The sequence below is a fragment of the Rhinopithecus bieti genome, unplaced genomic scaffold (assembly GCF_001698545.2).
Source record: "Rhinopithecus bieti isolate Rb0 unplaced genomic scaffold, ASM169854v2 scaffold_13577, whole genome shotgun sequence".
Classification (NCBI taxonomy): Eukaryota; Metazoa; Chordata; class Mammalia; order Primates; family Cercopithecidae; genus Rhinopithecus; species Rhinopithecus bieti.
This window is the reverse complement of record NW_016807867.1, coordinates 272,245-298,910: the sequence shown is the minus strand read 5'-3', so window position 1 is coordinate 298,910 and position 26,666 is coordinate 272,245. Positions and strand designations below refer to the sequence as shown.

Below are 26,666 nucleotides of genomic sequence, written 5' to 3'. Positions count from 1 at the left end.
GGAGCAGCCAGAACACACACGGCATTCATTGAGTTCGCTGTCTTGTATGGACATGGTTCATGATGCCCCCAAACAATTATAATAATAGCATCAGGCTGAGCGCGGTGGCTCACGCCTGTAATCCCAGAACTTTGGGAGGCCTAGGCAGGCAGATCATGAGGTCAGGAGATCAACACCATCCTGGCTAACGCGGTGAAACCCCGTCTCTGCTAAAAAAAATACAAAAGAATTAGTTGGGCGTGGTGGCGGGCACCTGTAGTCCCAACCACTCAGGAGGCTGAGGCAGGAGAATGACACGAACCCGGGAGGCGGAGCTTGCAGTGAGCTGAGATTGCGCCACTGCACTCTAGCCTGGGTGACAGAGGAAGACTCTGTCTCTTAAAAAAAAAAAAAAAAAAAAGCATTAAGGATCACTGATCACAGAACACTAACAGATATAATAATGGAAAAATTTGAAATATTGTGAGAATTACCAAAATGTGACACAAAAACATGAGGTAAGCACATGTTGTTGGAAAAATGCTGCTGACAGATTTGTTCAAACAGGGTTGCCACATACCTTCAATTTGTAAAAAACACAGTATTTGCAAAGTGCAATAAAGAACCGTGAAATAGAAAGTATACCTTAAATGGAAGTGTAATAAAAAGATCACATACATGCCCCTCTAGTTGGTAAGCACTTTCCCTCAAAAAGAAAAGTTTTAGTCACTCTACTTCTAAGCATAAGTCCTTTTTTGTTTCAACTCAAGAACCCTCAACTCTGGTGTGATCTGTGAATTAGAAAAGGGAAACCAAGAAAGTACACATAAAAAATATTGCCACCACTATATTTTCTTTCAAAGAGTTTATGGAATCCTAGGATTATGCAGATCACATTTTGGCCATATCCTTTCCTCTGAATATTAACTACTCTACATATATAGTGTCTTATCATGACATAGGGAATCTCCCAGTAGAATGGCATCTGTAGTAGACCTCAAAGCATCACTTAAACAAGCTTCTTGTCCCTGACGCTACACAATCGATCTTCCCAGGTTTGCAGTGTTAGTATTCTCAGTGGGAAAAGCAACCATGTAACTCTGAGAATTTTAGCATCCCCATGCCTCCATCCCCACACTTCCATTCACCTCTTGTTCTCCAGCTATCTAATTGCTTCAGAATAAATAAAGCTACTCATACATATTTTCTAAAAAACTAGTGAACCTCTAATATGAAACATTTAAAATGACAGTTTTTTTTTTTTTTTGAGACAGGGTCTCACTCTGTTGCCCAGGATGGAGTGCAGTGGTGTGATCATAGCTTACTGCTACCTTGACTTCCTGGGCTCAAGTGATCTTCTCACCTAAGCTTCCTGAGTAGCTGGGACTACAGGCACACACCATCACATATAGCTAATTTTTAATTTTTTGTAGAGACGGGGTCTCACTGTGTTGCCCAGGCTGGTCTCAAACTCCTGGGCTCAAGCGATTCTTCCACCAAAGCTGCCCAAAGTGCTGGGATTATAGGCATGAGCCACCTGGAAAATGACAGTTCTTACTCTGCAGTCCTACTTCTAGGAATCTATCTCAATGATCTACAGGCAAAAATATGAAAAGAGAATGTGCAAGGTTATTCACTGCAGCACCATGCACACTAGGCGTAACTGTCAACAGCCCAAGTGTCCACTGCTAGGGTATAAACTATGGTAGAGTCACATAATGAAGTACTATGGAGCTAAAAAGAAATGAAGAATATCGCTATATACAACTTGAGTGATTTCCAGGATCTCTAGTCAAATTAAAAAAGCAGGCTGGGAGCAGTGGCTCACACCTGTAATCCCAGCACTTTGGGAGGCTGATGTGGGCAGATCATGAGGTCAAGAGATTGAGACCATCCTGACCAGCATGGTGAAACCCCGTCTCCACTAAAAATACAAAAATTAGCTGGGCGTGGTGGTGTGCGCCTGTAGTCCCAGCTACTCGGGGAGGCTGAGGCAGGAGAACTGCTTGAATCGAGGAGGTGGAGGTTGCAGTGAGCCGAGATGGCGCCACTGCATTCTAGCCTGGTGACAGAGTGAGACTCCGTCTAAAAAAGCAAATTAGAGAAAAGTATATATAACATTCTATATGAGTCATGGAGAGTATGTTTATACACATGTATTTGCTTCTATTTTTCAGGATAGAAGAAAAATCATAAATTTTAAACAAATGATTACCTATGGGGATAGGGAGCTAATAAGATATAGAGGCCAAGAATAGAAGTGAGATTTATCTGAATATACTTGTATTGTAGTCTGGTAAAATGTACATACTTTGTGTCCATTACACAAATTTTATATACATTTTATATATATAATGTATAAAGTATACATTATACTTTATATACTTTTACAATAATTAAATATGAAAAGAAAAAACCCAATTCCTAAAAAATCAAAAGCAAAATAAACCTGGGTACTGACTTGGCGGCATAACTATGCAAAAAATATCCCAAATGACTTAAAAAAAAAAAAACACAGTGATTTGACTGTACATTTCTAATAGAATATATTTTAAGGACAAAAGAGCATACAAAAAGTTTTCAAATTATTTTCATTAATTATGTTATTGGTGGTATTATTCTGAAGCTGCTTTATGTGTATTGTGGAATAAAATAAATTAAGGAATTATGTTGGTGGCACTGAGAAGTGGGATTTTTGGTAGGTGGGAAAGTAAATACAGATGTAAGATAGAGGAGTTTACATAAATATCCTGTGGTCCTGAATCTGAGTTAGAGTGATCATTATGAAGTATAGTTTACCTTAAAAAATCAAAGTGATATGGCAGGGCGAGGTGGCTCACACCTGTAATCCCAGCACTTTGGGAGGCCAAGGCTGATGGATCACAAAGTCAGGAGATTGAGACTATCCTGGCTAACAGGGTGAAACTCTGTCTCTATCAAAAATACAAAAAATTAGCTGGGTGTGGTGGTGGGCCCCTGTAGTCCCAGCTACTCGGGAGGCGGAGGCAGGAGAATGGCGTGAACCCAGGAGGCACAGCTTGCAGTGAGCCGAGATCGTGCCACTGCACTCCAGCCTGGGTGACAGAGGGAGACTCTGTCTCAAAAAAACAAACAAACAAAAAAAAAAAACAAAGTGATACAAAAAACCTTCTTTCTAACTTTATCCACCTAAAAGGCTGAGAAACAATGACTAAAGCACAACCTTAGCAGCCAGACTGTGGCCTAAACACCATTCTCACTAAAAGGAACTAGCACTCCAGGAAAAAGGAACTAGGGCTCCAGCAAAAATGGCAGATTCCAGATAGCAGAAGCAAGAAAGCTATGAAAGAAGCTTCCTTTAGGCAAAGATGGGACAATCTGAATCTCTCTAAAGATAATGACTGCAATGGATTACAACCCATCAAATAAACTTAAATTGATGAGTATATAATGACACCTAAACAAAAAACAAGCTAGTCACATTTGGGATGCTAGAGTACCATTTGTTTGGAAAACTGGTAACTAAAAAAAAAAGAATTAAGCATTTAACAAAATGACAGTTCTTTAAGAGTCTCACAGGAATAAAAAAAATCTTGGCCTGTTAGATTTCTAAAATTCTCAATAGAAATAAAAATAAAAGGAATAACCTTACTTACTAACTCAATTTACCAACATCCTAACTTAAAGAAAAAAATAACAATTTTTTTAAATGAATTACTATGTCTTCAATTTGCTTTAAGAACAAATAGTAGGTGACTGTAAGTAACAGAATTTGCAATCTTTGTGAAAGGCAGAAAGTCAAATTATAGTTAAATCAAGATGCTTAGGGTCAGGCGAGGTGGTTCACGCCTATGATCCCAAGACTTTGGGAGGCCCATGTGGGTGGATTACCTTAAGTGACAAGTTCGAACCAGCCTAATCAACATGGTGAAACCCCGTCTCTACTAAAAATACGAAAATTAGCCAGGCATGGTGGCGGCCACCTGTAATCCCAGCTACTTGGGAGGCTGAGGCAGGAGAATTGCTTGAACCCAGGAGGCAGAGGTTGCAGTGAGCTGAGATCACGCCATTGCACTCCAGACTGGGCAACAAGAGTGAAACTCCATCTCAAAAATAAATAAATAAATAAATAAAAAGCAAACCAAAACAAAATGATGCAAAACAAAAGGTTTGTTTTGATTTTAAAGATTCAAAAATCCTCATAAAGTAATTCTGAAGCATAATAAACCTAAGTCTTACTACCTATTTTACTAAGTCTTGGCACACTGCAACCTCCACCTCCCAAGTTCACGCCATTCTCCTGCCTCCTGAGTAGTGGGGACTATAGGTGCCCACTACCACGCCCAGCTAATTTTTTGTATTTTTAGTAGAGACAGGGTTTCACCAAGTTAGCCAGGATGGTCTCGATCTCCCGACCTTGTGATCCCCCCACCTTGGCCTCCCAGAACTTCTGGGATAACAGGCGTGAGCCACCGTGCCTGGCCTACCTAAAGTCTTATACTACATAAAACTTGTACAATTTAATAAATGCCCCAAGTTGAAAATAAGAATAAAAGACGATTTTAAAAAAATAATAAAACAGGCTGGGTGTGGTGGCTCATGCCTGTAATCCCATTAGTTTGGGAGGCTGAGGCAGGTGGATCACCTGAGGTCAAGAGTTCAAGACCAGCCTGGCCAACATGGTGAAACCCCATCTCTAATAAAAATATACAAATTATCCAGGTCTGGTGGCGGGCACCTGTAATCCAAGCTACTTGGGAGACCAAGGCAGGAGAATCACTTGAACCCAGGAGACAGAGGTTGCAGTGGGCAGAGATTGTGCCACTGTACTCCAGCCTGGGCGACAGAGTGAAACTCTGTCTCAAAAAAAAAAAAAAAAAAATACACACACACACACACACATACACAGACACACACACACAAGAAAAATAAAGCAGAGAAAATCACTATTATGACTGCCAAAAAAAGGTGATGGTGGTAAAAATTTTCTTATTTGTAAAATTTGTCATTTTTATGCTTGAGTCATTTTTTTATGACCATAAAGTAAATAATTTTAAGTTAACCAAAGTAGCTATTTAACGGTTTAGAGATACTCTGACAAAGACAGCTCTATTGGCCAGGTGTGGTGACTCAAGCCTGTAATCCCAGCACTTTGAGAGGCCGAGGCAGATGGATGGCTTGAGCCCAAGAGTTCAAGATTAGTCTTGGCAACGTGGTGAAACCCTGTCTCTACAAAAAATAATTAGCCGGGTGTGGTAGTATGTGCCTCTAGTCCCAGATACTCAGGAGGCTGAGGTGGGAGTATTGCTTGAGTCTAGGAGGCGGAGGTTGCAGTGAGCTGAGATGAAGCCATTGTACTCTAGCCTGGATGACAGACCAAGACCCTGTCTCAAAAAAAAAAAAAAAAAAAAAAAAAGAGAGAGAGAGAAATAAAAGACAGCTCTATTGTACTTCCAGTCACATTGCTGGTATAAATAAAAACCAACTTACCTTTCATTATCTTTAAAATACGGCTCCACAAATGCTTTCTGCTTGACTTTGTCTTGTTTATCACCATGAGCTATAAATAAAACATTACAAACTAAATGTATAACTTAATGAGAAATAATTAACTAGCTTGGAAGAAAATGACATGTACTCAAACTTCCATTTTCATTGGGTTTCATACTCTAGGCCTCTGAGCAACTCATTTAAATCTTCTATAACTATGTAACTACTTTTTTTTTTTTTTGAGACGGAGTCTTGCTCTGTCACCTAGGCTGGAGTACAGTGGCAGGATCTCGGCTTACTGCAAGCTCCACCTCCCGGGTTTACGCCATTCTCCTGCCTCAGCCTCCCAAGTAGCTGGGACTACAGGCGCCCACCACCATGCCTGGCTAATTTTTTGTGTTTTCTTTTCTTTTTTTTTTTTTTTGAGACTCCTGTCGCGCCAGGCCCTGACTGCATTGGCCGGTTCTCCAGCTCACTGCAAGCTCCGCCTCCCGGGTTTACGCCATTCTCCTGCCTCAGCCTCCCGAGTAGCTGGGACTACATTAGCTGGGACTACATTAGCTGGGACTACGGGCGCCCGCCACCTCGCCCGGCTAGTTTTTTGTATTTTTTTTAGTAGAGACGGGGTTTCACCCTGTTAGCCAGGATGGTCTTGATCTCCTGACCTTCTGATCCGCCCGTCTCGGCCTCCCAAAGTGCTGGGATTACAGGCTTGAGCCACCGCGCCCGGCCATTTTTTGTTTTCAGTAGAGACGGGGTTTCACCATGTTAGCCAGGATAAACTCAATCTCCTGACCTCATGATCCGCCCGCCTTGGCCTCCCAAAGTGCTGGGATTACAGGCGTGAGCCACCGCGCCTGGCCTCTGTAACTACTTTTTTCTTTCTTTTGCATCTGCACAATGAAGCGGGCGCTGTTTCATTTACCTCAAAATTACTAGACAGCTAAAAGTCATTATCTCAGAAAGTATTTCAGAGTTTAAAAGAAATATTCAGATGCCCACTATTATCATTTGACAAGAAACGACAACGAAAAGACAGCTTTCAATATTAATTTTGGCTGGCTGCAGTGGCTCATACCTGTAATCTCAGCACTTTGGGAGGCTGAGGTGGGTGGATCACCTGAGGTCAGGAGTTCTAGACCAGCCTGGCCAACATGGTGAAACCCTGTCTCTACTAAAAATAGAAAAATTAGTTGGGCGTGGTGGTGGGCGCCTGTAATCGCAGCTACTCGGGAGGCTGAGGCAGGAGAATAGCTTGAACCAGGGAGTTGGAGATTGCAGTGAGCTGAGATTGTGTCACTGCACTCCAGCCTGGCAACAAAGCAAGACTCCGTCTCAAAAAAATTAAAAAAATTACACATAATTATACATCTTTAGAGTGTGATACTCTGATATATGTACACAATGTGTAATGACAAATTAGGATAATTAGCATATCTGTCACCTCAAACATTTGTCATTTCTTTGTGTTGGGAACATTCAAAATCTGTGCTTTCAGCTATCTGAGAACATATAATATATTGTTGTTAATTACAGTTACCATATGTGCTATTGAACACTACAACTCATTCTATTTAGCATTTTGTTTATTTTTCTTTGTTTTTTGGAGACAGAGTCTTGCTCTGTTGCCCAGGTTGGAGTGCAGTGGCACGATCTAGGCTCACTGCAACTTCCACCTCCCAGGTTCAAGAGATTCTCCTGCCTCAGCCTCCCGAGTAGCTGGGACTACATGTGCACGCCACCACGCTCGGCTAATTTTTTGTATTTTTTAGCAGAGACGGGGTTTCACCATGTTAGCCAGGATGGTCTCGATCTGATTGTGATCCACCTGCCTCAGCCTCCCAAAATGCTGGGATTATAGGCATGAGCCACTGTGCCAGGCTCCCTTATTTATTTTTCTTAGAGATCAGGTCTTGCTATGTTGCCTAGGCTGGAGTGCAGGGGCAATTCATAGGCACTGTACTACTACTGATCAGCATGCAAGTTTCGACCTGCTCCATTTTTGAAGTGGGCCAGTTCACTGCTCCTTAAGCAACTTAGTGGTCTCCTGCTTCTAAGAGGTCACCATATTGATGCTAAACTTAATATGGATCATACCTCAGAACTCCAATACAGCACTACTCCAAGAACTCCAAGGCTCAAGCTATCCTCCTGCCTCAGCCTCTTGGGTAGCTGGGACCATGGGTGCCTGCCACCTTGCTTGGCTAGCTATATTTTTCTATTAATTAATCCACCTTTGGCTATCCCAGTCTTCCCCATCTCTAGTAACCACTATTCTACTCTCTACTTCTATGAGATCAACTTTTTTAGATTCCACATACGAATAAGAACATGTGGTATTTATCTTTCTGTGCCTGGCTTATTTCACCTAATATGACGCTGTCCAAACTCATCAATGTTTGCACATATGACAGAATTTTGTTCTTTTCAGTGGCTAAACAGTATTTTTGTGTGTGTATGTATATGTGTGTGTATATATGTATCTATACATATATATCTATATATATAGTTTTCTTTAACTATTTATCTGTAAATAGACACTTAGGCTGATTCCGTATCTTGGCTATTCTGAACAGTGCTGCAATAAACGTTGAGTGCAGATATCTCTTTAACATACTGATTTCCTTTCCTTTGAATATACACCCAATAGTGGGACTGCTGGATCTATGATAGTTCCATTTTTAGTTTTTTTTTTTTTTTTTTTGAGACGGAGTCTCGCTCTGTTGCCCAGGGTGGAGCACAGTGGCGTGATCTTGGCTCACTGCAAGTTCCACCTCCTTGGTTCACGCCATTCTCCTGCCTCAGCCTCCCGAGTAGCTGGTACTACAGATGCCTGCCACCACACCCGCTTAATTTTTTTGTTTTTTTCAGTAGAGACAGGGTTTCACCATGTTAGCCAGGATGGTCTCAATCTCCTGACCTCGTGATCCGCCTGCCTCGGCCATTTTTAGATTTTTGAGGAATCTTCATACTATTTTCTAAAATGGCTATACTAATTAACATTGCCACCAATCCTGTTGATTTTTATAATGCATCTTTAAGGTAAGTTATAACTAGAGAATAAACAGATTAAAGATTTTATCAGAAAATTGGTGACAAAGATTAAAAACTAGAGCTCATAACTTGGGACCTGACTCCTAAGATGTCTAGACTCAAATAGCTAAACTCCAGCATCTATTCAAAGAATCAAAATTTACTGAGCATTGTGTGAAGTTCCAGACATACAATTTGTATCAAGAGAGAGCAGGTCTCCTGTCTTCATGGAGTTTACATTACAGTGAGGAAAACAGACATTAAGCAAGCAGAGAGTTAAATGTTAAGCAAGTAGATAGTTAAGGGTTATGTGAGAAAGCACATGTAAGGTAGTAACTGGGTTGAGAAAATAAAACAAATACATAACAAATCCTAAATTATATGCCTGGGTGACTGGGAAAAATAAAAACATCTGAAGATTTTTTTGGTAGGAAGTAAATGGAAATTGGCTTAGACATGTTATGTTTAAGCTGAAGAGACAAAAGTATCTCACAGTACTCAGAAATGCAAGACTGGGATTCATCAGAGAAGTCAAACCTAGAGATGCAGATTTGGAATCATTTTCAGAGGTAGGGCTAATAAAAGCTGTGAGAGAAAACAAGTTGTGACGAAGAAAGAGTCTTGGGGATATTCTAGGAAAGAAGATGCGATAAATAAAAAGAACGATGCAGGCTGGGCGCGGTGGCTCAAGCCTGTAATCTCCAGCACTTTGGGAGGCCGAGACGGGCGGATCACGAGGTCAGGAGATCGAGACCATCCTGGCTAACACGGTGAAACCCCGTCTCTACTAAAATACAAAAAACTAGCCGGGCGAGGTGGCGGCGCCTGTAGTCCCAGCTACTCGGGAGGCTGAGGCAGGAGAATGGCGTGAACCTGGGAGGCGGAGCTTGCAGTGAGCTGAGATCTGGCCACTGCACTCCAGCCTGGGTGACAGAGCGAGACTCCGTCTCAAAAAAAAAAAAAAAAAAAAAAAAAAAAAAAAAAAAAAAAAAAAAAAAAACGATGCAGCATCATCAGAAAAGCTAAGTGAGAAGAAATTCTGGGATAGTCAGTGTCAAATGTAACTTAAAACAAGGAACAGAAATTAATAAGTACGTCTTTGCAAAAAAATATTCTTTTGTTTGAAGTGAAACCTATTTGCAAAAGGTCCTTCGTGGGGAAGAAGGATACGAAGAGCTGTAAATTTTATTTCAAAATTTACTTGATGGAGTTTTGCCATGGGCTAAGCGAACAAAACACTACTGTCCTCTATCTTTGGTTTCGGTCTCGTTCATTTTGAGTTCAGGGCTGTTTTAAAACTTCATGGAAACATGAGCATAATCAAGATTGTGCCACAGTAGAACGTAAGTTCATTGAAACCAGCATAAAACAATCTTTACACTAGATTAAAATTCGGACCAATTTAATAACAATGAGAAAATGAGAGAGAGAACAAAATTACAATTTTCAATCCAGATTATCTACTTAGATTTTCAAATATTCTTTTTCAGATTGCTATCCTACATTATAAAATTACTGCTTCTAATGAAAGAGATAATAAGACTAATACACTGGCCGGGCGCGGTGGCTCAAGCCTGTAATCCCAGCACTTTGGGAGGCCGAGACGGGCGGATCACAAGGTCAGGAGATCGAGACCATCCTGGCTAACACCGTGAAACCCCGTCTCTACTAAAAAATACAAAAAACTAGCCGGGCGAGGTGGCGGGCGCCTGTAGTCCCAGCTACTCGGGAGGCTGAGGCAGGAGAATGGTGTAAACCTGGGAGGCGGAGCTTGCAGTGAGCTGAGATCTGGCCACTGCACTCCAGCCTGGGCGATAGAGCGAGACTCCGTCTCAAAAATAAAATAAAATAAAAAGACTAATACACATAGTTACATTAGGTATTTTGGCTGGTAAGATAAAGCATTCACAGCAGAAAACAGATCTGAATTTTCCTGTTTTGAATTTAATTATTATTATTTTTTTTGAGACAGGGTCTCACTCTGTTGCCCAGGCTGTAGTATAATTATTTATTTATTTGGAGACAGGGTCTCACTCTGTTGCCCAGGCTGTAGTGCAGTGGGTGATTCACTGATGCAGCCACAGCCTTCTGGGTGTTCAAGCGATCCTCTCGCCCCAGCCCCCAAGTAGCTGGGACTACAGATACGTGCCACCATGCCGAGCTAATTTTTGTAGAAATGAGGTTTTGTCTTATTGCCCAGGCTGGTCTTGAACTCCTGAGCTCAAGCAATCCGTCTGCCTTGGCCTTCCAAAGTGCTGGGATTACAGGTGTGAACTGCTGTGCCTGGCTAGATCTGAATGTTCTACAAAATTTTCTCCTTCTACTTTATTACAATTAATTTAATAATTAACGGAAGTTTCTCAAAAATTTTACCAATTTTATGCGTATTTAGAAAGAAATTTCTAATACCAAACGAATGTTAGTTTCTTAGTTCTAATAAATATTTTATAGCTATATAACACGTTAACATAAGGAGAGGTTGAGTGAAAGGTACAGAAGAATGCCGAACAATTTTCTGGAACTCTTATCAGTGTGACATTATCTCAAAATTTAAAAAAGGTAAAAAAAGTTATACAAGAAATATGAAACTTTAATTATTGATATGTTATCAAGCCTTTGTTATTAGCTTGATAACTTAACTTACTGAATTCTGCAACTGAGAAGCCATAGTTAAAGAGAAAATAATCTTACTGTGTGGTTTCTTTGTGGCAGCAGACAATTCCTCCTCTTCATCTGCTGCTTGGGAGAAACTATCTGCCAAACAGGATTCATACTCTTCATGTGTTGTCTGATCAAACATATCTTCCAAGCTATCATTCATTTTTCTTTCTTCATCTATGTAAAAGAGCATCGGCTGACAACAAGTAAGCTTTTGCTTTCTATACAGACCATCATGAAACTGTAGTAACTGCCACACAATAACAGAATGCAGTCCTTAAAGATACTTCTTAAAACATGGTTGTGAAAATATGGATTATATATTGGGTACTGAGCTTAATAACTGTGATGTAATAATATGTGCAACAAATTCCCATGACACGTGTTTATCTATATAACAAACCTTTTTATGAACCTGCAAACCTAAAATAAAATTTAATAGTTGAAAAAATGTTTTAAGTGGCTCAAGCCTGTAATCCCAGCACTTTGGGAGGCCGAGACGGGCAAATTAGCTGGGCGTGGTGGCTCATGCCTGTAATCCCAGTACTTTGACCAGCCTGGCCAACATGGTGAAACCCTATCTCTACTAAAAATACAAAAATTAGCTGGGTGCGGTGGCTCACGCCTGTAATCCCAGCACTTTGGGAGGCTGAGGTGGGCGGATCACGAGGTCAGGAGATCAAGACCATCCTGGCTAACAGGGTGAAACCCGGTCTCTACTAAAAATACAAAAATTAAAAATTAGCCAGGCATGGTGGTGAGTGCCTGTAGTCCCAGGCTACAGGCGCTGAGGCTGAGCCAGGAAAATGGCGTGAACCCCAGAGGCGGAGCTTGCATTGAGCTGAGTTCGCGCCATTGCACTCCAGCCTGGGCAACAGAGTAAGACTCCGTCTCAAAAAAACAAAACCAAAAACAAAAACAAAAATTAGCCAGGCGTGATGTCAGGCACCTGTAATCCCAGCTACTGAGGAGGCTGAGGCAGAGGTTGCAGTGAGGCAACATCACGCCACTGCTCTCCAGCCTGGGTGAAGAGAATGAAACTCCATCTCAAAAAAAAAAAAAAAAAAAAAAAAAAAAATGTTTTAAAAAAAGAAAAAAAATGTGGATTATAGGCCTTATTCTGAAGAATATTCTTTCCGTGAATAGATGTAATATAGGTAGTGAAAGGCTTGTAGACATATATGCAAAAGATAGTTCTAAGAATGTTACTTGTAAGCTGTCTTGTTAAGAGTGCTAAATTCTGTGAATATAAGTGAGTAACAAAGTATAATGTATATTAATGAAGTGTTTAAAAGCGTGATTATTACAATGAGGTTGCAGGCCTAGCTGTGAAGAGTGTTCTTTTGGTGTATAGATGTAACGCATGTAGTGAAATGTTTGTGGACACATGCTAAACATGATTCTGAGAATATTAGTTGCAAGCTGTAAGGCTGAGTGTTAATTCAGTTACTCTAAGTGAGTAACAAACTGTAATGTATGTAATAAAGTGTTTACAGACACTTCTTAAATCATGATTCTTATAATGAGGTTTAATTCTTGTAATTCGTGTATGAGGTAAGAATAAACTCCCAACTCTGGGTAGTTACTGTACATTTACAAAGACTTTATGTTATGGCTTTAAATGTCCTTTACTCATGCTTTTTTTTTGAGACGGAATCTCACTCTGTCACCTGGGCTGGAGTGCAGGGATATGATGTTGGCTCACTGCAACCTCTGCCTCCCAGGTTCAAACAATCCTTCTGCCTCAGCCTCCCAAGTAGCTGGGATTACAGGTGTGCGCCATCATACCTGGCTAATTTTTGTATTTTTAGTAGAGATGGAGGTTCGCCATGTTGGCCAGGCTGGTCTCAAACTCCTGACCTCAAGTGATCCGCCTGCCTTGGCCTTCCAAAGTGCTGGGATTACAGGTGCGAGTCACTGTGCTCTACCCTCTCATGTTTACTTTTGTTATTAAATAGCGAAAAAGTATTTTCTTTCATCATCATTAGCATCTGGTAGTTTAGTATTACTAGAAATTAGGAATTCAATGCCATATTTGACATGGAAAGTGATAAATTCATCTTCACAGATCTAACATTTCCCATTACATAATCACACTTAAAAAACACCAGAGTTTAAAGCCAGTTGGCTAACAAATATGACAGAAAAGAGGTCTGCTGAGATTATTCTATGTAAGTACCACCTCTCCCAACCTGCAGCACTCTCTCACTCTTAACTTGCTTTACCTTTCTCCTGGACTTACCATCATCTATTATATATATAACTGCTTATTTCTATCATTAGAATGTAAGTTCCATGAGGTAAGTACTTTTGTTCTGTTTATTCATTATCTCTAGTTCCTAAAACACTTCCTACTACAAAATTTTTGCTGATATTTACTGATAATTACACATTTTGCATGCTGAAGGTCAAATTTGTAAATAAAATACAACTTCTATGCACCAGGCATTGTGCTAGGCATCCTCAGAACATTCTGTGTATGCTGTTTGTAAAGCAAAATGTTAAACTGCTGATTTATTTTTGTTTGTTTGATTTGTGATTGTGAAACACCTGAAGACAGAGAATATATCCTTGCTGATCTTTCTGTCACAGCACCTAGTAAGTCTAACACAGAGTAGGTGCATGAAAATTTTCTGAATTGAAATACTGGCAGTAATATGGAATTTTTATTGGTATATTTCATTTTAAATCAATTCTGAGTGTTGGAAAAGTTTTACCTTATGGGGTAAATTTTTTTTTTTTTTAATATAACCTCAATAACGTCTCCCATTCCATGTGCTGTTCTTACAACATGATGTCAACACTCCTCCCACTGAGTGTCACTGAGGGCCTGTTCATTTCACTTTATGCCTGTGCAGATCTTTGTGACACTATGTTACCTCTGAGGTCATAAAAATGCCACCTGCTTCTGCTTTGTTCTGTTGGGGTGCCAACTCTGGGAACTTATCTTCCATGTGAAGAGGAAGCTCAAATGAGCCTATGTGAATAAGCCCTCAGAGTGAATGAGGAGATGCCAAGTCACTCTCCAGCTGCCCAGCCCTCTGCTGTTTCAGTTCCAGCCACCATCTGCCTACAACTGCATGAGACCCTGAAACAGAACTGACCAGCCAAGCCTTTCCTGAATTCCTGAGCTACAGAAACTAGGAAGATAAGAAAAGTTTTTGTTTGAATCCTCTGAGTTATTCCAGTGATTCATTCATTATGTAGCAATAGTATCCACAGCACTTTATTAGCCAAAATTATCTCTATAATTTCCCCTCATTAGTCCAAGTGCTAATTTCTCTTTCACATCATACTTGCTTCAAATAAATTTGAGAAACTATTGTCTTCTGAATAGATTTAAAGTAGGCATACTTTAGATTTTCTCTTTTCTACAAAATGAGAAAACATGATCAGAGGCTAGTACCAGGAAGAAAATAATCTTAAAAGCAAAGTATCCTCTTAAGAAAAGTTATTTGGTGTCATACAAACCATAAAATGGCAATAAACTACTGTGAAGGCTTTTTCTTTTAATAGGTATTGGCTTCTCCACCTAGGAAACCATCTGCTTCATCATATAGTTTGTTATGTGTCACTGAAGAACAAATAAGGCCAAGACTACTAAAGTTTTCCTTCATTTACTGCATTTAAGGCAGCAACAGATACGCTGATTCAGAAGAAGCCAGGGCAAGACTATTTTATTTTTTGCTCTGAGCAGGTAGACTATAGAAAATTCAGCAGAAGATAAGGAATGCACACCCAGCCTCAATGTATTTGGCTTCTAACAAATGATCACTGGGGAATGTCTCTGCTTTTAGCACTGCTTCCCCGTGTGGCAGACCCTCGCCCTTCAATACATAAGGGTGATAAATGACAACTGTTCCTAGTCTAGCTGTTCTCATGGCATGCGCCCCTACAGTTAGGAAAGTTGCTAAGGTAGTGCTAACCAAAATCCTCCTATTGTTCTCATCTCTTCTGAAAAATCAAGACTTTGGGTGAATAACTAATGGATTCTCACTACAAAGGGCTGTAGACCACTAATTTGGCCAAATTGCCTCATCAGTAGAGGTGGAATACAGCAGATTAACTCAGCATATACACTAGGATTCTGAATGTTAACCTGTAAAACTATACTAACACTTCTCAGTAGATTTCTGCTTTCTTTCCTCATCAAATTGCTTTAGCAAACGTTAATTCTAACACAGGACTCAAGACTTCCTGTTATACCATTTATAAAAAATTGTCTACACCAGGGATCAGCAAACTTTTTCTTAAAGGGTCAGAAAATAACTATTTGAGGTTTGTGGGGCTATAAGGTCTCTGTACCAACTACTCAATTTTGCAGCTGTATGGAACAAACAGTGATGGGCAATACATAAAGAAATGAATAAGGCTGTGCTCTGGTAGAACTTTATTTACAAAACTGGTAGCTGGCTGTCATTTGCAAATCCCTGAAGATATGAATCTTTTCTGAAATGAAATTATTTTGGTTAAAGACTTTTTTTTCTGACGTACTGAAACTGAGCTTTCCTAAGAGGAACATAAAGTTAACAGAGCAGGAAAAAACCTGGTGTATGGTGAAGAGGTCACTTGAGCTAATCAGTGGAATGGTACAACTACAAACTTCACACACGTTTTTTATTAAAATAAAAAACAAAACAAAATCTTACTTGAACTTTTTTCTCCCTTCGGCTCTTGCTTCTTCATTTTTAAGAGAACGGTTTCACTAACCAACGTACAGTCCATGTCCACTGTTTCTCCTCCTAATTTTGACTGACTGCCATCCTGAATAAATATTTTAAAAATCAAAAGTTTTAACAATTATTCCTTTATGGTCTTATATTTAATTTTTACAAGACATTTTGGTAAAATATACATAACATACATTTTACCACTTTTAAGCATTAAACTATATTTACTTTTATACTTTACAAACAGGTAAGGATTTAGGTTTTACTGCTTATAAAACATTTTAGCTTTAGTATAATCAAGCCTAGGAAAAGAAGGACTGCTGCCAAGAAAAGGGACAATTATTTACCACTAAACACCCTTGAACTTTTCCTGCCTTTCTTTTCCAATCTGCCTCATAGTAATGAACATCAATGTACACTAAGAACAATTTCAAAAATTAAATTTAATTTCCTGATAGGCATATATTACTTAGCGAATGCTAAATACTTTGTTATTAATATGCTACCAAGTGAAAGGGAACTTCTGAAACTACACAGAACCTAAATACAAGACAAAAAACTATTTCCGCTATGAATTTTAATTTTTAAAAAATACAGTATTTTAAAAAATAGTCGACTTGGAAGATAAATTTTATGGTACATTATTTTAAAGCTAATGAAGACATGATGAATTATTTTAATGAAAGATAAAATTATTTATAAGACATGCAGCATTTTGCATTATTTTTATTTATGAGACAGGGTCTTGCTCTGGTTGCCTAGCCTGGATGTGCAGTGGTGTGATCATACCTCACTGCAGCCTCGAATTCCTGGGTTCAAGGTATCCTCCCAACCTCAGGCTCCCAAGAAGCTAGCACTACAGGTATGCAATACCATGCCCAGCAAATTTTAAAATTTCCTGTAGAGACAGGGCCTTGCTATGTTGCCCAGGCTGGTCTCGAATTCCTGGCTTCAAGTGATTCTCTCTCTTCAACCTCCCAGAGTGTTGGGATTACAGGCATGAGCCACCGCGCCTGGCCACTGCATTCTTTTAAAAACGGTATTACTATATTAATATTTTTCAGCAAAGCCCTTTAAAGTCAGAAAGTATTATTACCCTTTAAAAAATACCATAAAGTTAGAAGAATAAGCATTTTTATTTCTTAATTTTCTGCATAAATACACATAGGTTTTAAGAGGTATCTGACTATCTTAAGGTGATAGAGTAAGTCACAAGAGGAGGTTGACTAACACCTCATTAGAACAAGAGTCAAATGAGTTTTGGTTTTACTTTTTAACTTACCTTTGTATCTATTACAGTAACATCCATTTTATACTGAGAAAGGTCTGCTCCCGGATCTATACTCCACTGGATATTTTCAAAGGATACATCTGAGGTAAAGGGAAAGAGCAAGCAATTAAAATCTGATTTCAAAATTCTCATCACTTTAAAATATTATAGGACCTAAAGAATATAAAATTTTTGCAAATCATATGTCTGGTAAAGGACTTATATCTAAGATATATAAAGCACTCTCGGCCGGGTGCGGTGGCTCACGCCTGTAATCCCAGCACTTTGGGAGGCCCAGATAGGCGGATCACGAGGTCAGGAGATCGAGACCATTCTGGCTAACACGGTGAAACCCTGTCTCTATGAAAAATACAAAAAAAAAATTAGCCGGGCACGGTGGCGGGCGCCTGTAGTCCCAGCTACACGGGAGGCTGAGGCAGGAGAACGGCATGAACCCGGGAGGCAGAGCTTGCAGTGAGTGGAGATCACGCCACTGCACTCCAGCCTGGGCAACAGAGCAAGACTCCGTCTCAAAAAAAAAAAAAAAAAAAAAGAACTCTCCCAGCTCAATAAAAAGACAAATATCCCAATTAAAGATGGGCAAAAGATCTAAATAGACAGTTCTCCAAAGAAGATATACAAATTGCCAATAAACATGAAAGGATGCTCAACATCATTAGCCATCAAGGAAATGCAAACCAAAACCACGAGATGGCAAAAATCAAAAAGCTGTAACAAGTGCTAGTCAGGATGTGGAGATACTGGAACCCTCACATACTGCTGGTGGAAATGTGAAGCGGTGTAGCTGCTTTGGAAAATAGGCAGTCCTTCAAAAGGTAAAATGTAGAATTGGCATATGGTCCAACAGTTCCATTCCTAGGTATAATCCAAGAAAAATGAAAACATACATCCACACAAAAACCTGTATGCAAATGTTCATAGCAGCATAGTTCATAATAGCAAAAAAAGTTACAACAACTTAAATGTCAACTAATAAATACCTAAAATATGGTATACTTATGTAATAAAAAAAAGTTATCCAATAAAAATAAAATGTTGATAAATGCTGTAACAGAGAACTAAAAACATTATGCCAAGGGAAAGAAGTAACAAAAGATCATAAATTAAATGATTCCATTTATATGAAAACTCCAGAATAGGCAAGTCTACAAGAGAGAAAGTAGATTCACAGTGCCTAGGACTGTGGAGGGGATATGGGGAAGGAAAGTGATGAAAATGTTCTAAACCTAGACTACAGTGATGGTTGTACAACTCTGTGGGTAAATCAAATCACAGAATTCAACATTTTAGTGGGTGATTTTTATGGTATGTGATTTGTATTTCAATTAAAAAAATTTTTTAAATTAAAAACTGTAACATTGTCTGGTGGGATTTTCAATGTATGTAGATATAATACACAGGAACTACATAAAGTGTAGTTACAGAACATGAAGTGGTACATTAACTCCAAGTAGACTGTAAAAGGCTAAGTAGGTATACTGTAATCCCTAGAACAACCATGAAAAAAAAATAAAAACAAAAAGCTAAAAAAAAATCATGAATGATAGTGAAAAAAATGTTTTCATATAGAGACTAAAACACTTACTGGAAAAACAACTAATGACTGTGTTTCAGGAAAAAGGGGAAATAAACCCAGAATAAAGGAATAACTTGCCAATTAAGATACAAGAAAAAATGCTGCACTTGAACTAAAGAAATGTTTGGTGGCTGAAAAAAAAAAGAATTACTTTTTTAAAGATAGCACGCTGGGCGTGGGTGGTTCACACCTGTAATCCCAGCACTTTGGGAGGCCAAGGCAGGCAGATGGCTTGAGTCCAGCAGTTCAAGACCAACCTGGGCAACATGGCGAAACCCTGTCTCTTCAAAAAATAAAAAAATCAGTTGGGTGTGGTGGTGCGTGCTTGTAGTCCCAGCTATCCAGGAGGCTGAGATGGGAGGATCCACCTGAGCCTTTTAGGTCAATGCTGCAAGTGAGCCGTGATCATGCCACTGCACACCAGTCTGGGTGACAAAGTGAGACACTGTCTCAAATAATAATAATAATACTAATACAAGATAGCAAAATTATGAAAAGATACCTATATATCTTAGGGCAAACAATTTTTTTTTTTGAGACGGAGTCTCGTTCTGTCACCCAGGCTAGAGTGCAGTGCAGTAGCACCATCTCGGCTCACTGCAAGCTCTGCCTCCCGGGTTCACACCATTCTCCTGCCTCAGCCTGCCAAGTAGCTGGGACTACAGGTGCCTGGCACCACGCCTGGCTTATTTTTTGTATTTTTAGGAGACGGCATTTCACCGTGTTAGCCAGGATGGTCTCGCTCTCCTACCTCGTGATCTGCCTGCCACGGCCTCCCAAAGTGCTGGGATTACAGGTGTGAGCGACCGTGCCAGGTCAACAATGTTTTTAAAGGAGTTTAAAAACATACGTAAGTGGCTGGGTGCGGTGGCTCAGGCCTGTAATCTCAGCACTTTGGGAGGCCGAAGGCGGCAGATCACGAGGTCAGAGGAGCCAGACCATCCTGGCTAACACAGTGAAACCCCATCTCTACTAAAAATACCAAAAAAAAAAAAATCAGCCAGGCGTGTTGGTGGGCGCCTGTAGTTCCAGCTACTCAGGAGGCTGAGGCAGGAGAATGGCGTGAACCCGGGAGGCAGAGCTTGCAGTGAGCCAAGACTTGCACCACTGTACAAAGCGAGACTCCGTCTCAAAAAAAAAAAAAGTATTTAAGTATATACATGAATATGTTTACAGATATACGTGTAAATGCAAAGAAAAATGACAAATGTCCTATGGGGTGACGAACAAAGTTTAGATAATGAACATTCTAATTTTTATTTTAAAAAATTCTGTACAGTTTAAATTTGTTAAAACTTTTGTAAAGAAAATAAACAACTATATAAAATAAGTAAATTTACAAAATCATATACAAAAGTAGGTATCAAAAGATCTCAATTCATTTTTTTCAAAAGTATAAGAACAGAAAATCACTGGTAAAATGTGAGAATCGTCCTATAAATACAGACACATGAAGGAAGAAATAAGTTTTTTTCCAAAACAATTCAATCCATTTAAAAAAGTAAATAATGACATTCAATTTAAAGTCATTAAAAAAAGTGGAGATCCTGTTTACAGTGTACACACCTTGGTTGTTTTGTAGAGACTTTATTTTACCACTTCTACATGGATTTAACTGAAGAACTGATGCAAGTTCACATCCTCCATGGACGGACCTGGTTCGTATTTTTATTGGCTCATGAGAACCAGCACCCTAAAACACAAATAACTGTTAGCTCTAAATGAAATCACAAGCTACCATTTTAATCAAAATCCTTGAACATTTAACACAAACCTTCATGTCATCTAAAACATTCTCGGTCTCCAAACTTTCATGTGGACGTAGAGGAATTTTGAAGACAGCATCTTCTTCTTTTATCTGTAATGCTGGTTTATTGTCTGGAGAGAATGTACTCAAGGGCTGAAGGATGATGCATTCCTGTAAACAGGGTTCCTCTGGGGAATCTTTGGGCAATGTGCAGTTGCCATCCGAGGCCTTACGGCTTGAGGAAAAGCCCTTTGGAATGGTCTTCAAAGCCTCATAAAGAGTCACTTGCCTAAATTTGTTTTTAGAAGTCTCACTTCCTTGGCTTTTCTCTTGACGCTGAATAGCTGAAAATCTATCAGACAGATCCAGAGGTTTATCCATCACAGAGTCTCCATTCATGGAAAACTGATTATCCATTGGAAAAGGGAAAGCATTTTCTTTATCAAAAGAAGCTTGGGGGCAGCTTACTTCATGTTCACTTTCTTCCTCAGTTTTCTTCCTTTTGGATGTTCGGCCTCCCAATGTTTTCAGGGGCTCCAAATGTTTATCGGAGTTAGAATCTTTAACGTACTCAGTCCTATCCTTCTTACCTATGGATTCACTTATATTTTTATTTATAAGTATCTGTTTATTAGACGATGACTGGATAATGATCTTGTTCACTTCGGACCCAAGACTCTGATGTGTGAAAAGGGCACTATCTTCAGATTTTGATCTAGTTTTTTCTAATCTAGATACGCAAGTGTTGCTAAAAGGGAGTGTTTTCAGATGTTTTTTTTCCCCAGGCTGTAAAAGAGAAGGGGACAAACTTGTATTCAAATCTAAACCACTTTTGATAGTAGAGGTAGCTCCAAATACAGGAGATGACACTCGAGTAGGTAATTCTTCTTGAGGAGGAGTCTTTGAAGCAGAATCTGAAAATCTAAATAAAGAGTGAAACAACTCTTCAATACAGAATTAATAGTAAGGTCTTATCTACCTCTTAGAGGCAAATGATTAACCAAAATTTAAGACAAGGTAGAGCTTTTGGCTTCTCTTCATTTAGATGACAAAAGATAAGGGGAAAAGCAGAGAAAAATGACATATGAAGTATTTCTCAATATCATAATATTCACATTTAAAAAATTTTTCTTAAGTACTTTAAATCACTTTATTATACAAAAAATCATCTTTTGCCAGGCACGGTGGCTCATGCCTGTAAATCCCAGCACTTTGGGAGGCTGAGGTGGGCAGATCACTTGAGGCCAGAAGTTCGAGGCCAGCCTAGCTAACATGGTGAAACCCCGTCTCTACTGAAAATACAAAAATTAGCCAGGTGTGGCGGCACACGCCAGTAATCCCAGCTACTCAGGTGGTTAAGGCATGAGAATCACTTGAACCTGGGAGGCGGAGGTTGCAGTGAGTCAAGCCTGGATGACAGAGTGAGACTCTGTCTCAAGAAACAAACAAACAAACAAAAATCATATTTTAATAAATTCCACTGAGAACCTAAGTTCTTTTGTTATGAAATTTTATTATGAGTAACTCCAAGAAACAAAATTCTTACACTATAGAATTCAACATAAATTAAGATTCAGCCTGTCTCTAGCAGAGGAAATATCCGTAGAAAGAGCAGTAAGTTTAAGTTTGAAGATGTGGGCTGGGTGAGATCTCTGGCTCTACCACTTAATAGCTATATGGCCTTAAACAAGACATCTAATCTTTTTGGAGCTGCATTTTTGTAATCTGTAAAATAAATCAAAAAATGAGGGTAACAAAATCTACTTTAATCAGTTACTAAGATGACAGACTGTGATATACATATATAGATAGATAGATACGTATCTATCTATATATCTAAAAACCGAAAGCTCTTTTAAAAAGCAAAATGCTAAATAAATACAGGTACAGTGGCCCTCCTTATCTGTGGGTTCTGCATCTGTAGATTCAACCATGTGGCTAAAAAATAATTTGGGTAAAAAATCCAAATTTCACAACGTTCCAAAAGGCAAAACTTGAATTTTCCATGTGCCAAGTACTATGTTGAATCTTTGCAAATGGACTGGTATGTAGGCATTGTATTAGGTGTTATTAACTAATCTGGAAATTACATAAAATATACAGGAGGATGTGCACAGGTTATATGCAATGATGATGGCCATTTTATGTAACGGTCTTGAGCATCTTTGGATTTTGGTACCCACGGGGGAGGGAGTCCTATAACTAATCCCTTTCTGATATCACGGAATGGCTGTATTATTAGTTAATAGATATTCTGAAATTAGTAAAAATGAGATGCAACACAATCTTGGAAGCTCATCCAAGCTTCTAGATGCATTTTGTAGAACATCCAGTTTTTGGAAATATAAACCCCAAAGGGATGACTGGCTCTTTAAAGGAGCAAGTGACAAGTACTGGGAACAAGTACTGCTTGACAGAAACACAGAAAGTAGCTAAAAATGATATCCACCTTTCTACCGTAATGCAAAAAAGCTCTCAATCGGTCAGAAACTAGGGAGACAATTTTTAAAGTAAAAATGTATATAACCAGAATAACAAACTATATGTTGAAGGAGAGAAATGGTTTAATTATATGAAATTCATTGTAATGGGATCTCACCAATAGCTTATAAGTTTTCACCAATGTGCCCGTGATTACCTTAAACTATCTTCAGTATTTCTTGTAGATTCCTCAAAAGGCTGTTTCTTGTGATCTCCTTCCAGACAGTGGTAGAGCTCATCACCAAGGGGGCTCATGGGACCTTGAGTTTCCTTCAAGAGTAAAACATGAAGCACACCCATGTAATGGGATTTGTTCATTCTTAAAAAGGGATGAAGTACTGATATATGTTACGATGCAGATGAACCTCAAAAATATACTAAGAAGCCAGACAAAGGCCACATAATGTATGATTCCATTTATATGAAATATTCAGAATAGGCAAATCTATAGGGACAGAAAGCAGATTGGTAGTTACCAGAGGATGCAAGTAGGAGGTGGAAGAATGAGGTGAGGAGAATGGGGATACATGATTAATGGGTATGAGGTTTTCTCTGAAGGTGATAAAAATGCTTTGGAACTGGATAGAAGTGATAGCTGCATAATATTGTGAATGTACTAAATATCATTGAGTTGTACACTTCAAAATGATTGTTAATTTCACCACAATGAAAAATATGAAGCACATTCTAAGTTTAAAGAGAAAAGCATCAGTGTTTTACGTAAGTATATTCTACTACTTGCATATAAAACTCCAATTCCAAAAAACAACATTAAGATGTGCAGAAGGGAACAGAGATAATTATTCATACTGATAGGAGATGAATTTAAAATAATCCTTTACAGAACAGTGCTTCTCAATCTTTAACACGCATACAAGTCAACTGGAGATCCTGTTAGAATGCAAGTTCAGTAGGCCTGAGATTCCGCATCTCTACCAAACTTCAAAAGTGATGCAGATGCTGTTGGCCCATGGATCACACGTTGAGCAGCAAGTCATTAGATTTCAGCTCCCTTAATCTATTTGGTGTCTCAGCTATGACTTGCCAGGTTTATGGGTAGGAGGGAATTAGAAAGTATTAAAACGCATTCAAAGTTCAAAGGTTAAAAACTACCCATTATCATTTAAGAATGAATTTAAAACTAGAAAGGACAAACAAATCCATATGTAATGAAAAACCAATTCAAGTTTTAGAAATTCAATAGCAAGACAACTTAATAAGAGTACAGCTGGATGTGGTGACTCACATCTGTAATCTCAACAACACTTTGAGCAGGAGGATCTCTTGAGGCCAGGTGTCTGAGATCCATCTGGGCAACACAGTTGAGGCCCCCATCTCTACAAAAATAATTAGCTGGGCATGGTGGTATATGTCTGTAGTCCCAGCTATTTGGGAGGCTGAGATGGGAGGATCACTTGAGGCCAGGAGTTTGAGGCTATAGTGCTCTATGATTGTGTTTGTGAATAGACACGCACTCCAGTCTGGGCAACACAGTGAGACCCTAACTCTAAAAAATAAAACAAACAAAACAACAATTCTGAAATCAACCTAAAGGTTTAGGTCTTTTCTTAGATGAGGGCAGGGAGGGGGCATGAGAGAAGGGGAAGCGAAGAAAGTTGACAAAATCTCTATGCCGTGATTACTCCCCTAAATTTTGACTCAACCCACATCCCAAGAATTCTAGATTCTAGATTTCTGAGACTGCTGGGCTGGACAACAGAAATAGGACTTTCTAACAACATAAATTTTGTTTTAGGCCTTTACCCAAGATCTTTAGATAAAATAATTCTCTTGCTTAATTCTCTAAGAACTGACCTAAAAAGACATAAAATTAATTTATGTTATTGCCAAACTAAACAATTACTTACAGATTCTTCCTGAACACCAAGTCCAAGTGTTTCAGCAACAACTGTAGCTAAATTAAAAGATGACTTATCAGGGGTACAGCTGCTTGTTCCATGTGTTTCTAAGAATAAATATTAAACCATTTTAATAAATAATAAAACCAATTTTACAAAACTGTAGAAGTTAGACATATTAAAATGACACAAGAGGAAGGAAAAGGCTCACACTTTGTAGGACGGCACTAGACACATTTTAAAATTCTGTGCAAGAAGTCCAAAATACCTACCATAAATGGCAGTAAGTTGCAGGTCTATGCATGCTAAAATTTTTCAAGTAAATTTTATGTTTTTCCTAAATGAACTGAATGCAATAGGTAATTTTTCTTATTGCCACTGGGGAAAAAAAATCATACAATGGATTTACAGTGGAATTATTGTGACTTATGTTACAGCATGAATATCAAACTGTATGTACAGTATCTTTCATGAAAACATACTTTGTAGGAGAGGTTGTCAGCACTGCATGTTTCAGGTTAAGATAACACATATTCATAAATCACCTGTGTTCTAGTATTTTACAAAGGTTTAACTCAAATTTTTATGGAGCACTTATTATGTTCCAGGTATTGTGCTAAGCACTAGATGAAAAGAGGAGTTCTTGTTCTCAAGGAGCTTATATAGTTGAAAGGTAAAAAGAGAATTGCAACAGAATGTGATAAACATTATAATAAAGGTACATAAAAGGGGTGATTCAAACATAGAATAAGGACTCCTAAATCTCTTGGGAAATCAAGGAAAGTTACAAGTGATGCTGAAGCTGACTCGAGAGAAGAAAGAATATGGCAAGTTAACTGGACTGGGACAGAAAGAATTCTAGGTATAATTAAGGGTCTAGATAAGTGAAAGAAAATTGCTTGTTCGGGGTTTGCTATGCGTGGTTTGACTGCTAGAAGTCAAACTGCAGAAGATGGGAGTAGGACATTAACCCAGTTAGGTTGGTTAGGGGTCAGATTATGCTAAGGAGTTTCAAATTTATCCTGTAGACAATGAAGAGATGTCTAAGAGCTTTAAATAAAACAAATGCAATGTGTGGGCTGAAAAGGTATCTGTGGCTATGACACTCACTAGGCAAGAAGCAATCACTAATAGGCAAGAGGACTAATTAGATTACTAGAACATGTTGTCTTGATGAGAGATGTTAATAGCCTAAACTAGTATAATAGGGGCACAGAAGAATATGTAAAACAGATATGTAGGAGGCGGAATCAGTAAAACTTAGAGGCTGTTTAGAAAAAACAGATGAAGCAGAAATCTAGGATGACTCCAAGAGGCATGTATAGTGTCATTCACTGAGATTGCAAATGCAAGGATAAAGAGTTAGTTTGACAGGTTAAGTGTCAACTGCAGACATGCTGAAATTGAAGAATACCCCTGTAGAGATATCCAAAAGCAGGTAGATACATGGGTTGGGAATCCAGGAAAAAAGTTGGACAGAGATACCGGTTTGGGATTTATTATCATATGAGTCAGAGAAGACTACTGACTCTAGGTGACATTCCTCCAGGAAGAGACATAAAGTGAGGCCAGGTACAGCGGTTCACGCCTATAATCCCAACACTTTGGCAGGTCGAAGCAGGTGCATCACTTGAGCCTAGGAGAGCGAGACCAGCCTTGGCAACATGGTGAAACCCTGTTCTACAAAAATACAAATATTAGCCAGACATGGTAGTGTGTGCCTGTAGTCTCAGCTACTTGGGGGGCTGAGGTGGGAGGATCACTTGAGCCTGGGAGGTTGAGGCTGCAGTGAGCTGTGTTTGTGCCACTGCACTCCGGCCTGGCTGATAGAGAGAGACCAGGTCTCAAAAAAAAAAAAAAAAAAAAAAGAGAGAGAGAGAAAGAACAAGCACAGTACCACATA

General features: G+C 39.1%; 1 protein-coding gene across 1 annotated transcript in view; it reads right to left on the bottom strand.

The window, feature by feature from the left end:
- RBBP8 (RB binding protein 8, endonuclease) overlaps positions 1-26,666 on the bottom strand; it is a 112,728-nt gene that overhangs the window by 11,958 nt on the left and 74,104 nt on the right. The window contains 8 exon segments of the mRNA XM_017884017.1: positions 5,449-5,518; positions 11,173-11,316; positions 15,789-15,903; positions 17,092-17,180; positions 20,243-20,369; positions 20,451-21,345; positions 23,062-23,174; positions 24,773-24,870. Coding sequence (XP_017739506.1) covers positions 5,449-5,518; positions 11,173-11,316; positions 15,789-15,903; positions 17,092-17,180; positions 20,243-20,369; positions 20,451-21,345; positions 23,062-23,174; positions 24,773-24,870 — 1,651 coding nt within the window.